A 14,582-nucleotide genomic window follows, 5' to 3' on the forward strand; every position below is an offset into this window, starting at 1 on the left:
TGCTTGCATCTGGCTTTCACAGCTCTGCAGATGTCATTAACTGTGGCTTCCCATATACATTGCTGTGTGGGTAGAGTGTTGTCACTGGTACAACTGTGTGCTTGTGGATACCTGTGTCAAAAGGCCAACAACTTCTCTCTGACTATTGATCCATTCTTTCAATGGTTAAGGATCTATTATAATTGGGGATTCTTTAATGGCAGTTTGTCATACAATATCAATAACTACTGCACGTGCAGCACATGTCCAGGTAGGGTAAAGTCACTCCATCCAGAAGTATCATCAGCCAATACACCAGCCACTGTAGTGATCACTACAGCGGAAGCCCACACTAGGCTCATCTGCAAAGAAAAGAATTCCAAAGCACTTTAAATAATTCTCCAAAATATTTATAACTGTTGTCATCATAAATAGGAGCGACAACTCCAGTCACAGTTCCATGTAAGCAAGCAGATAGCATAAAACCCTAATCTTTCACCATTACAAAGGACTTGATAATAATCACAGTTAAGAAAGCATGCCCTATTAGACAGAGCAGTGCTTGCAACATTCTCTGGTAGTGCACTCACCATACGCACACACACAAAGGCACGCACGCACGCACACATACACACACACACACACACACACACACACGCTCACTCACTCACCCCCTATATATATATATATATATATATATATATATATATCTCGGTGGCATGTAAAGAGTCTCGCACTCGGGCGGGCTTCGCAGCCCGACTCCTCACATGCCAGCGATAAAAAATTTTTTGTCACAAAATTCTGTCTGGGGAGTACATTACATCCGGTAGAAAAGGACGTTCAAGAGTGGCAATCTGGAAACACTATAACCACATGTACGGTAACTATCTGTGTCGTTACAGCTGGCAGCGCTGTGCAGTTGGTTCGGTGGATAGAGTTTTGGGTTAGCATCCAAGAGGTCGATAGTTCGATCCAGGGTTGGGGCGTATTTTTTTCATTTGCTAATTTCATTCTGACATTTCATACTGCAATATACAACGATTGTTAGGCCACATGTATCATCGATTTACAAAATTTTGTAACGCTGAACATAATAAATATGTGGCTAGACAAATAAGAAATAGACAGTTGAAACAAATGACAGGACAGAATAACTACAAAAGAAATACCAATTTAGATATTCTAAATATGATATCACAGTACAGTAACACAATGTCTACTTGTCATTTATACTACATGTAATACGACAGCTCAGACTCCCACATTAGCAACCTGTGACAATAACAATGTCCATACTTATGCTTGCTTGACTTTCACAAAGAATACTTTGTCCTCAGAACAACAGATGCACGAAGGACCTCCCTGCACGTCCAAACATTTTGCAACCCGCCGTATCATACAGCTCTGGTTCCTTTGCAGCAGAGCTTCGTCCACAGTAACAAGAGAAGCATGAGCACGCGCTACCAATTCTTCCCCATTCGTCTGCGGAGTAGAGTACACAGGCTCCTTCAGATGTCCTCACAGGAAGAAATCTAGAGGATTTAGGTCGGGAGAACGCTGTGGCCATACAACTGGACCACCACGTCCGAGCCATTTGCCTGGAATTTTTCTGTCCAAATACAGTAGCGCATTAATTCCAGAGTGTGCAGGTGCACCATCACGTTGGAACCATATCCTCTGCCAGACATATAGTGGAACATCTTCCAGCGCATCAGGCAGATAGTTTAAGAGGAATGTATGATACCTTCGTTCAGCCAACCGGTTAGGCAGCATGTAGGGGTCCAGATCCCTGTCTCCCAGTATTCCGGCCTAGACGTTGACACCAAAGCGAACTTGATATCCAAGGTTGCGGGTGACGTGCGCCTTAACCTCATACGTGGGCATTATGCAAATTAAAGACACCCTCACGATTGAATGCTGCTTCATCCGACCATATTATGGTGCTCACGAATTCATAGATGACTTCCTGTTATTGTTGGAACCATGCCTAGAATTGCATCCGCTGTTGGCGATCTGCGGGATGCAGGTGTTGCCTGAAAGCATAATGATAGGGATGCAGCCGATGCTCGTGCAGCATGTTAACGTCCGTGCGTCAAAAGACACGCAGCTGCCGTGCTTCGTTGAAGTTCTTGGTGTATGACCTTCAGAATAGGTTTGGAGTACGGCGAGTCCATGGATGACCTCAGTCACACAGTGGTGGAAGGAGAGAACCTGATTCCCGAAGACGCAGCTCCAGACGACGAAACACATTTTGATCTGGATGGAGTCGACGAGGATTCCTAACAGCATATTCACGAGCTGCAACACCAGCCCGGTTGTCAAATGCACTAAAGACCAGGAGTATATCCACATAGTCGTCGTTTGTGTATGCCATAGAGAATTTGATACGTGCACGCATGTACATAGGAGTCTGTCACAGGCGCTTTACTTCACTAGCAACCAGTCTAGCAACCAGTCTCTGTCTGGTGGACAGCGCAAGCCTTCAGTCCTGCGAGCTGTTCCACTTAACGAGCCTTACACCTCTGACAGATATTGTTCTGCATGATTTATCACAATACCGTTAATTGTGAAATGTTGGATTCCGAATTACACTGTTTCCCTAACGCTAATGGACATGAGGTTCCCGCAATCCCATCGATAGACTAGTAATAACAATAATAATATTAATGCATTGAGACACGTACTAAACAGCATGCGGTTACCAAACTCAGTGTTGAAACGCATAATTAGTAGTAACATGGTGACAACACATACAAATAGTAATCGACTTTAGACATATTAGCAAAGCACGTTGATAGCTCTACTGGTAACGTAGGCCCTAAGGAAATGTAATGAACCTAAACGAGGCAAGAATAATAGGTGGTACTAACCTATGGGTCCATTGGAGGAGGGTAAAAAGGAAACAGATTCCGCATCTAGTAGATGAAGTGGTGCGAATAAATTCATGACTACGACGTGGAAAGAGCTGACCAATCTTCCATTTCTGTGATTGTAGTATGTAAGTGCAAATAATTTCTAGAGGACCCGCTTCAATCGCTGTTGACGATTAAGATGCCAGATTCCGTACCACCTGGACTACATTTACCAAATAAGAAACATACGCCTAAACCTGGAATAGAACCATCAATCTTCTGCATGAAAAACCAAAGCTGTAGCTACTGCACCAACAGTGCTAATAGAGTTAGTTATCATACCTGGAGTTACAGTGTTGACAGATTGCCACTCTTTAACGTTGTTTTTCTGCCGGATGTACTCGCCAGACTAAATTTTGTGACAGACTTTTTTTTATCGCTGGCATGTGAGGAGTCGCGCTGCGAAGCCCAAGTTCGCGAATTTCGCTTCACCCTGTATACAGGGTGGTCCATTGACAGTGACCGGGCCAAATATCTCACGCAATAAGTATCAAACGAAAAAACTACAAAGAACAAAACTCGTCTGGCTTGAAGGGGGAAACCAGATGGCGCTGTGGTTGGCCCGCTAGACGGCGCTGCCATAGTTTAAACGGATATCAACTGCGTTTTTTTAAAATAGGGACCCCCCATTTTGTATTATATATTCGTCTAGTACGTAAGGGAATATGAATGTTTCAGTTGGGCCACTATTTTCGCTTTGTGACAGATGGCGCTGTAATAGTCACAAACGTATAAGTACGTGGTATCACGTAACATTCTGCCAGTGCGGACGGTATTTGCTTCGTGATACACTACCCGTGTTAAAATGGACCGTCCACCAATTGCGGAAAAGGCCGATATCGTGTGGATGTATGGCTATTGTGATCAAAATGCCAAACGGGGGTGTGCTATGTTTGCTGCTCGGTATCCTGGATGACATCATCCAAGTGTCCGTACCGTTCGCCGGATACTTACGTTATTTAAGGAAACATGAAGCGTTCAGCCACATGTGAAACGCCAACCACGACCTGCAACAAATGATGATGCCCACGTAAGTGTTTTAGCTGCTGTCGCGGGTAATCCGCACATCAGTAGCAGACAAATTTCGCGAGAATCGGGAATCTCAAAAACGTCGGTGTTGAGAATGCTACATAAGCATCGATTGCACCCGTACCGTATTTCTATCCGCCAGGAATTTCATGGCGACGACTCTGAACGTCGTGTACAGTTCTGTCACTGTGCGCAAGAGAAATTATAGGACTATGACAAATTTTTGCACGCGTTCTGTTTAGCGAAGAAGCGTCATCCACCATCAGCGGTAACTCATATCGGCATAATATGCACTACTGGGCAACGGAAAATCCACCATGGCTGAGACAAGTGGAACATTAGCGACATTGGCGGGTTAATGTATGGTGCTGCATTATGGGAGGAAGGATAATTGGCCCCCATTTTATCGATGGAAAGCTAAATGGTGCAGTGTATGCTGATTACCTACGTAATGTTCTACCGATGTTACTACAAGATGTATCACTGCATGACAGAATGACGATGTACTTCCAACATGATGGCTGGCCGGCCGAAGTGGCCGTGCGGTTAAAGGCGCTGCAGTCTGGAACCGCAAGACCGCTACGGTCGCAGGTTCGAATCCTGCCTCGGGCATGGATGTTTGTGATGTCCTTAGGTTAGTTAGGTTTAACTAGTTCTAAGTTCTAGGGGACTAATGACCTCAGCAGTTGAGTCCCATAGTGCTCAGACCCATTTGAACCATGATGGCTGTCCGGCACATAGCTCGCGTGCGGTCGAAGCGTTATTGAATAGCATATTTCATGACAGGTGGATTGGTTGTCGAAGCACCTTACCATGGGTCACTCGTTCACCGGATCTGACGTCCCTGGGTTTCTTTCTGTGGGGAAAGTTGAAGGATATTTGCTATCGTGATCCACCGACAACGCCTCACAACATGCGTCAGCGCATTGTCAATGCATGTGCTAAAATTACGGAAAGCGAACTACTCGCTGTTGAGAGGAATATCGTTACACGTATTGCCAAAAGCATTGAGGTTGATAGACATCATTTTGAGCATTTATTGCATTAATGTGGTATTTGCAGGTAATCACGCTGTAAGAGCATGTGTTCTCAGAAATGATGAGTTCAGAAAGGTACATGTATCACATTGGAACAACCGAAATAAAATGTTCAAACTTACCTACGTTCTGTATTTTAATTTAAAAAACATACCTGTTACCAATTGTTCGTCTAACATTGTGAGCCATATGTTTGTGACTATTACAGCGCCATCTATCACAAAGCGAAGAAAGTGGTCCAACTGATACATTCATATTTATTTATATACTACACGAATGTGTAATAAAAAATGGGGGTTTCTATTTTTGAAAAACGCTGTTGATATCCGTTTGACCTATGGCAGCGGCATCTAGCGGGCCAACCATAGCGCCATCTGGTTACCCCTTCAAGCTAGACGAGTTTCGTTCTTTGTAGTTTTTTCGTTTGACGCTTGTTTCGTGAGAGGGAGGAGAGAGGAGGGATAGAGAGACAACTGTGGCTGACAACCTCTCTCAGACTACAAACTGAAATATTAAATGAACTCGGTTAACTTGGTACAACCGCAGGAGACATTCAAAATACAGAAAGGAAACACAAATAATGTTCTCCACAGCCCAACAGTAGCATGGCCCTAATCACCACAGTGATGACACCCACTTATCGTAGCAACACAGCACAAGACATAGTAATTGAAACTGCCTTGGTGAAATACTCCTATACATATCATAACACAGGGTGGATTACTCTGTATAAAACAGAAAACTTAATCGAAGGTTCGCTCTCCTGCCGTGAAATCTATTTAACAGAGTTTATCCATCATTTCCACATGGCACCCGACTGCATCATTCATTTGAGAAGGTTCAGTCCTGCATGCAGCTTCACAAGAATACATCTTAAATAATGTCGCCATCAAGCACAATCTTGGCAGCTTTCCATTCCAAAACACAGGAAGCAGTATCATTAAGTTCCACTCTTTTGCCGTAACAGGTCCGTCCGACAACCAACTGCCAACTCCTTTGCCAGAAGTCCTTCCCTCCGTCACAAACCGTTCAGTGACGCTGACTGCCCCACCTGCTAGCTAGTGCACTTCTCGCCTCCAGCTTGGGGTGACGTTAGTGTCAGCGCAGATTATTTGATGCCAGCGATGTGCCGATTCACGGTACACGAACGTAAGAACATCAGAGGATGCAAATCCCAGTTCCCAAAAGCAAAATTCTTGAATCTGAGGTCCAGCCCACTCCTGTCTTATCTCGCACGGTAGCGGCGGGATGTTGCTTCCTGGCTGGGAGTAGAGGTAACCATGGCTGGGTACTCTGCCTCATTCTGAATAATGTCTTCAAATGTTCGCATATGACTCCACCTCAGCACAATTACGACAGGCTGCTTGATTCTTAGAGATCTGCAGCCAACGGATAGGGAGAGAGGCGCTAAGCGTCACTGGCAAACTCTGTTGCTCTACCTTTGGCCTGGTTCCTATAGTTCGCCCTGTAATAGGGTCTAATGCCTTCATAAAGAAGGTTTAAAACAACACTTACAAAAACAAGCTCAGGGATCTTGCTCTTGTTTGGAATATCAGTTTCTTCAGGTGGGTCACGAACCTGTTAATATTCTGATGTCGTTTGTTGACCATCTTAGACGTGAGATTTTTCACTGTTGGTTCTCTTATACTTAGGCTGACAAGGAAAAATGGTGGTCAATGCAAAAGAAAAAGAGCGAGTTACAAAATGGTTCAAATGGCTCTAAGCATTATGGGACTTAACATCTGACGTCATCGGTCCCCTAGACTTAAACCTGACTAACCTAACGACATCACACATAATCATGCCCGAGGCAGGATTCGAACCTGAGAGCGTAGCAGCAGCGCGGTTCCGGACTGAAGAACCTAAAACCGCTTGCTCGCAGCGGCCGGCAGCAAGTTACAGAGAGATAGTTTTATCCTTATGTTCAGTAACTGTTACTCGTCGCTTTGCTGTATATTTATGTTTGTTATCTTCACATGGTTCTTATATTTTCGGAAATACCGTTTTGACTATCTGGATGATTTGAAAATAGATGCAGACCAGAAATTAGTCAACAAGTAAATAAAAATGAAACTTACAATTTAGACAGTTTTTCAGTTGCATTGATTAAAACAGGTTGCTCCCCTACAATTACTCCAGCAGGCTGGAGTGGCGCTATTTTGGAAGAGGGACCGTTGTCCAGTGTTCGTAGTTGTGTCGTCTGAGTTTTCAGGTAACAAATGGTCTGGCCTGCATCGTTCTGACTCTGTGCCTTATGCTTTCTCTATCTCGCACTACTTTTAGCTAGTTTCATTCATTAAGGGTTTATTCTATCAGATTTTCAAGTAACTCGTCACTGATGAAGAAAGTGTTGCTTGCACATAAGGATGTAATAAGGATATCATGATCTGCCCACTCCAGAATTTCTTTTGAAATGACTATAAACAATTGTGCATACTGACAAACGCCCTGTAGCATTTCTCACTTGGTTTCGGCAGCAGTAACACACACTTTAAAAAGATCACACAATTAATAAATATGTATGTATATTACTATTCCTCATTCCGCCAGATTGGCATAGAAAAGTGTGAAGTATTTTGCCATAGAAATACTTGGCCTCTTTCCCAGTGATTTTAACGCCTTAAGAGATATTAACAACTGAGGTTCAAAGCTTTGTTAATACCTTCTACTCTATAAAAGAATTTCTTCAAGTAGGGTAATATAATGTGTGTGTGTGTGTGTGTGTGAGAGAGAGAGAGAGAGAGAGAGAGAGAGAGAGAGAGAGAGAGAGGGGGGGGGGAAGGAGAAATAGAGGGAGGAATTTAATATAGTTGAGTAATAAATGACTGCCTACCGAGAAAAAGTATCTTAAGACAATAACGTAAATTTATGGAATATTGCCATATTTGTCACTGAGAGAGCGTACAAAAGTTGTGAAACTGAGACGTACACCAACATAGCGACAGACCCCAAATGGGATCCACCTAACATAAATGGCTAAACTAGCTTTAATTGGCTCTGGGACACCAATGATATTGTCTTTACTTACCTCTTGCGTAGACTTTGTGTACTGTGCACTAGTATTAAGTGGAGAAATAGTGTAACCAGTGGTGTGCAGTTGTTGTGCTTTTACAAATACATTTATCCATATAGATATTTCACTACAAACACATGACTGTTCCTGCATCATCATGATGTTTTCTTCGGCAACTTTCTTCACACAGCTGTGTCTTTGTCTACATCATGAATTTTGAGCTACTTTCTTCAAGGTGGTAACAAATGTATTCATAACGTTTAGCAGCTGCCCTGTTTCACCCACCCTTTTCCCTCTGCTGTGCGGTACGCGCTTGGTAAGTTCAATTTCCTGCATTATCTTCACATGCATTTACGGTTTCTTAAAATATAGCGGAGCCCCCCCCCCCCCCCCCCCACTAGCTTGCTGACCAATACAGAAAGTCCTGTCACCTCTCCAACGGGGTTAGTATTGATCATACGAGTCACAGTGTATGGGTCTGTGATGTCCACCCCATCGAGGAGATAGTTGGCAGAAGGGTAGCGGTTTTAAGGGCAGAGGGAAGAAAATTCTACGGGAAGGACTGTACGGAAAACGTTTGTCTCTCATGCTCAGGAGATGTTAGTAGAGAGGTACAGCCGTTGCAGCTGGTCTCCGGCGAAATCTTCTGAGCCAGCTCCAGCGTCACTGTTCCTGTAACGTACCAGGTCGTCATCTGACTGGTCTGTTTGATTATAGAGTGGGCAGCTGGTTACGCAGAGTCGTGTGGGGTGGGATTTTGTCTTGTTTGTTCGGATTCCCTGCTTAATTCGACTTGTTGGCTTTATGAGTGCAGCTGGAGTTGCCAGTCAGGCTTGTAATATAGAGGTTCGCCAATACAGCGTTGTTTGTGTGGTAAGCCTTCTATAGATGGTTAATTGTCACCGAGGTAAATATCTTCTATTAACTTTTTATTTCTTAAAACATTTCACTAAATCAATGAAATCAGTAAAATTTTTAAACCAATAATATATCCACCTATGGTTATGATAATAGTTCCAGATTCAGTGTAAAGTAGTTGTTCGATGGTTTCGAGATCTTGTATTGTCATGAGGTGGGTTGTTTGAATACCTCCACAAAATTATCGAGATGGAATTCGATAGCTAAATCCGCGGTTCGTGTGTATCTTGGGGCATTACTAACGACCCATAACACCATGTTCTGTATGGTCTGAGGGCGGCGCAAACATGTTGGAGCTGCGTAACCCAAGACGGTAGTTGTGTATGTCACCAGACGTCTAGTATCATATGTATGGAAGCAGACGTATTCGTATTCATTGTGCTTTGCCTGTTAAGCATAGTGTAGAGTCATATTGGAAAGTGAAGCTGTGAATGATAATTTGTACCAAGGTCGGGGTTCGAACGCAGATCTTCTGCTCACTAGAACGATGCGCTGACCACTACGCCAATCAACAGATAATAATAACGCTCACAAACCGTATTATTTGTGCAAACATTCAATTTTTAAGTGGAAAAATCCCTGTTGAGATTAACAAACTAAAAGTAAGGTAAATTAGAATGTCAGCGCCGTTTATTGCAAGATTTTAGTGCGAGTCATTTACAAAATACCCCATTTTGTAAAAAATCTCACACCGACACTTGTACCACACGTAAAGAACAACGCAAGCGCATACACTAGTTATGTGGGTTCTGACCAGTAACGAGACAACTGACCGTCACAGGTTGTTTTCAGAATGACCACAGGCAGCAGCAGTACACGCTTCGAGTCTGGTGTTGAACGACTGCTGCACGCTGACTTGAACGGAAATGTCCGAACAGACTGCAGTTATCTATCATCGGCTGTGGTTGGTACATCCTTGTAGACACCTTCCTTCAGCTTTCCCCGCAGAAAAATGTCAAATCTAGTCAACTGGCCGGCCAGGCTACAGATCTTCTGTGTCAGATCCAGCGATTTGGAAACAATTCGTGAAGACACTATGGGCTGAACAGCCGTCATGTTGGGACCACAGGTTCCTCGTGGTCTATAGGGGAATGAATGTCTTCTAGCTTCCGTGGAAGATGGTCTGTTAGGGGGCTGCGATAAATTTGTGCTTTAACTGTTCCGGCTTTGAAAAACGGGGCTACGACCTGGTGGTTCAGTACCACACACCACACGTTTACTCTATACGGACGTTGACGTAGCACCCGACGAAACCAGAAGTGCACGTTTATGTGGTTTACCTGGCCATGATTGATAAATGTGGCTTCATCACTAAACAAGATACTTGATACATCTTGAGTATCCTGTCTTAATTACCACGTACAGCAGTTAACACGATTCTGATAATTATTTCCACGCTACTCCTAGTTGAGAGAGATGTGGTAGGGATACAGAGTGCTTCGGACTATTGGCTGACTCATTCCACTTCATCCTGCCACTGCGGGGCAGTTAAGATGAGGATGAACTGCAACAGCAGCAAGAACAATAATTTCCCCCTCTTCTGTAGTGACCTGTTTACTTCTGTTATGTTGTCTAAGTGTTACGATTCACTTTCACGTAACTCATTGAGGAGGTTGATAACTGCCAAGATGGTTGACATCTATTGGGAAATCTTGACGCATACATAGTACAAGATCGAACTGTGCATACATCATGAGCGTGTCGGCTTCTTCTGCACTGCTAAAACTCATCGCCCAGTCACAACCTTCTTCTTGGATAGTCACACACTAAGTGACTAGCAAGTTTCAATGCAGTTAAGGAGCATCTTAGCATACTAAAAGCATCCGTAACAACATCGTACCTAGTAACTACGAAGGCTGAGTGGCAAGAACAAGTGTCGATCTGGAAACTTTGCAGAATTCGATACCCCGTAAAACGAGTTGCACTAGAATCCTCCAACAACCACCACTGGCATTCTAATTTACCTACTTTTATTTTGTTGATTTCAATAGGCATCATTCCATTTGAGAATTGTATGTCTGCACAAAAAATACACTTTCTATGCATTATTACGATCTGCTTATTGACTAACAAAATAAGCCCCTAACTACCAATCCATTCTGAGAAAGTCGCACATAATAGCAGTCTCCATCCCTGCAATATCTGCAGTCCAAGTTGTACGTGATTCACCCTGTATACAACATATAAGTGGTTACGTTCGCACAAGAGAGGAAATTGTGACGAACTATATAAAATAATTCAGAAGCCTGATGAAAAAAAGTGAATGATTTTGTAATTATAAGCCTAACTATGTCACTTATGTTCTTACATACGGAAGTTATAATTAATTACTACTGAAAACATATTTATGAGTCTTCAATGACACTGTTTTGCATGCCACAACAAATTTACGATACCTTTTGAGTTCCAATCTTTAGCTTTTCTACTGTGATGCATTTGTGACTTTGTTTTTACAGAGTACAGACTCGACTGCAGTGCTTAGGTGCGCGCTCTACCTTCCAATGCCCGGTAGCCAAGTGTTCCTATATTGCTGGGCCGCACACAGTGTAACCGAGCAGGTGAGAACGCTTTGGAGATATGACAACGGCAACCTAAAACCATCAAATCAATATTTTCTTAAGAAACGTATTCATTTTAGCTCACCATTATACAGATAATTTTTGTAAGAAATTCGTAAGTTTTATTACAGCCATGTCTAATTGTATTTACATGAGGTGTTCTAACACACCACCCTGTGTCTGATTACGTTCTTGTTACCTTCACAGTAATAACCGCCCGATCATGCCAAACATGACACTGTTCGGTTTCTACGAGACCCCTCCCCCCCCCCCCCCTCCCCCTTCGCCCCAACCCAACAAAATATTTTAAAACTGTTGAAGTGATAGAAGACACTTGCTGTACTACAAGCCCTTCTGAACCATACAAAGATTTCCCAAGCCTAAATTTAGATATACTCATCACTATCACTGAAATATTATTGAACTACATCAAGCTGCAGGAAATTGTTGTTACGGACAGCAGTTTGTGGTGTGCCGAGTAAGTCTGGAAGTTTGGTGCGCAAGAAAGAATTATAAGCTGTTCATGTTGACCGTGGCGGCAGAGCTTTATGTTTTTGGTGTTGATTACAAAATCTTCTAGCACACGTTCTGGTGGAAAATCTTTGTTGGTCAGATGAAAGAAATTCGCTTTGCAGCTATACTGCGCAAGTGAACTTAAAATCTATGGCGAAATTTTCTTCCAGTACCAATACAATTTCCTTTTCTTGTCGACAGTGGTACGATGGCAGAACGATTGTCGATAAGCTTCTGTAGCCGCTCTCGTTTCATAAACACTCCTGTCAGGATCAGTTCGTGGCACGTATGTGGGCGGCTACAATATCATGTCAGACTTTACTTGGAACGAACGCTCTCGGAATTTTACAGAGACCTTACGTGATTCGCTACGCTACTCTTGTAGCGTCTACCTTTAGAGTTTGATGAGTATCCCCGTAAAGCAATCGCACTTACTAAACGAAATGTCGAGGACTCACCAGTCTTCTCCGGATCTTCACTATGTCCTTTATTAATCTTACCTGCTAAAAGTCTCAAAAAGATGATGTTCCTGGAGAATCGGTGGAACAAGATTTTGTAGGACACGTCTTTTGTTTATTATTTAAATTCACTGAGAGTTCATCGGATGACGCACAGACAGATATCTGTTTTCCCTAGAAATAACTGTATGCAGTCTTTCGACTTTATGGCATTTTAGGCTGTTAGTTGCAGATCTTTTGCGTTTGTTACTGATTCCAGTGATTAAGTTTCGGAAATACAATCGGAATGTACTGGCTCTTCCCGCCTATTTATGTGCAACATACTACTTATCCACAGGCTATTTGCTGATTGTTCTACGTAGATCGGACGGACCAGCGAAGAGACCATTGTTGTGTACAGTTAGACCGAGTATTCAGCACTGGACCTCACTGCGAACTTCACTGATGTGCAAAATTTAAATTTCGCGTGTTGTATCACTGCCAAATAACATAACTCTATGACTCTTGCACCAAATGTACAAAGAACTGTTGCAGTGTTGTACGGAAGGTAACTGAAGGAAATCCTCAATGAGATGAATATAACAGATACTTTTACTCAAAGACAGTAATTACACTGAAGTCAACGCAATTCATGATGGTCCCTTCGACAACACTGAAGGCGGAATACAATGGACGGCAATGCGTGCGGTGCAAATGTGCTCTTACGGTGACCACAAGGTTGGTGAGGAGTTGCGGGCCGCTGTGGCGGAGCGGTTCTAGGCGCTTCCGTCCGGAACCGCGCTGCTGCTACGGTCGCAGGTTTGAATCCTGCCTAGGGCGTGGAAGTGTGTGATGTCCTTAGGTTAGGTAGGTTTAAGTAGTTCTAAGACTAGGGGACTGATGACCTCAGATGTTAAATCCCATAGTGCTTAGAGCCATTTGAACCATTTGGTAAGGAGTTCTTGTGGAAGGGCGCTCCATTCCTCCACCAGTGGGGATGACAACTGCTGGAGGGTAGTTGGTGCATGAGTACGTGCTGCAGTGCTACATAATCTGGATGGGATTAAAGCCGAGGGAACGGGCAGGGCAGTCTATTTGCCTAATGTGCTCTCGTTCCGAGAGCTCCTCTACCAGCGATGTATGATGCGGTCGTGGATTGTCTTCCATAAAAATGCAGTGAGAGCCGAATGCACACCCGAAAAGACACACAGGGCGAAAGAGTAGAGTGTTGTCCGGTGAGTGTACCGCGATCAAGAATTTGGAGGTCAGCACAACGCATGCAACCTGATGCCATCCCACAACAGGACTCCTGAACCACAAAAGTTGTCATGCTAGGCAATGTTCCTGGGTGCATTACGTGTTCCCACCACTTGCCATAGCAGTTACGTCGACATGATAGCGTTGATGGTTGAGCTGTTACGGTGTGGGAAGCCAGTATGTTGCATGGGTGTACTGATCCAAAATCTCTGACAAGACACACTCAACGGTAAGAGTTATCGTGACAACGTATACCTTCACCAAGCTTGTTTTTCCAGGGATGCATTCGGCCCTGACTTAATTACTGTCAATGACAATGCATGTACGCATCGAACAGCGAAAGTGTAGGAGTCATGGAACGAGAGGATATTCGGTGCATGGACTGGCCTGTCCTTACTACTGAATTGAATCCCAGGGAACATGTATATTATGCGTTGTGCAGACGAACTGAGGCACGTTCACATGCCCGACAACCATATAGCTGTAGTCAACCGCCCCTGTGGAAGAATGGAACGACCTACCGTAGGAACTCCTTACCAACCTTGTGGTCAGCATAAGAACATTTTGCAAAGCATGCATTACTGACGGTGGCGGTAGTACAACCAATTAAGAACCATGCCCGCCTTTTGTATTTCCATGGGACCACAACGAACAGCGTTGACTATAGTGGAAATATTATCATTTACATTTGTGTCACTGCGTATTTCTTTCAGTTACTATCTGTACTGTACTGTAACAGCACTTTTGATGTACGGTCTAAGTTTCATCGAGCTGGGGTCAGTTGCCTTGCAGCAGCCACTGCCGGTCCCAAGCCCGGATAAAGGACGACGTTTGGGCATTGGGCTAACAACCCAATTCTGAAAAAAAAACTCTTTGTAACGAAACACAAACTTGCCTCGGAATGAAGGAAGTTTGTGGAAACAGCTCGT

General features: G+C 43.6%; 1 protein-coding gene across 1 annotated transcript in view; it reads left to right on the forward strand.

Annotated features, from left to right (window-relative positions):
• Positions 1-14,582, forward strand: part of LOC126418974 (odorant receptor Or2-like) — a 49,477-nt gene that overhangs the window by 20,018 nt on the left and 14,877 nt on the right. Inside the window, exon 3 of the mRNA XM_050086020.1 lies at positions 11,345-11,446. Coding sequence (XP_049941977.1) covers positions 11,345-11,446 — 102 coding nt within the window. The remainder of the gene's footprint in view (positions 1-11,344; positions 11,447-14,582) is intronic.

Source organism: Schistocerca serialis, chromosome 9 (genome assembly GCF_023864345.2).
Source record: "Schistocerca serialis cubense isolate TAMUIC-IGC-003099 chromosome 9, iqSchSeri2.2, whole genome shotgun sequence".
In the NCBI taxonomy this organism is placed as follows: domain Eukaryota; kingdom Metazoa; phylum Arthropoda; class Insecta; order Orthoptera; family Acrididae; genus Schistocerca; species Schistocerca serialis.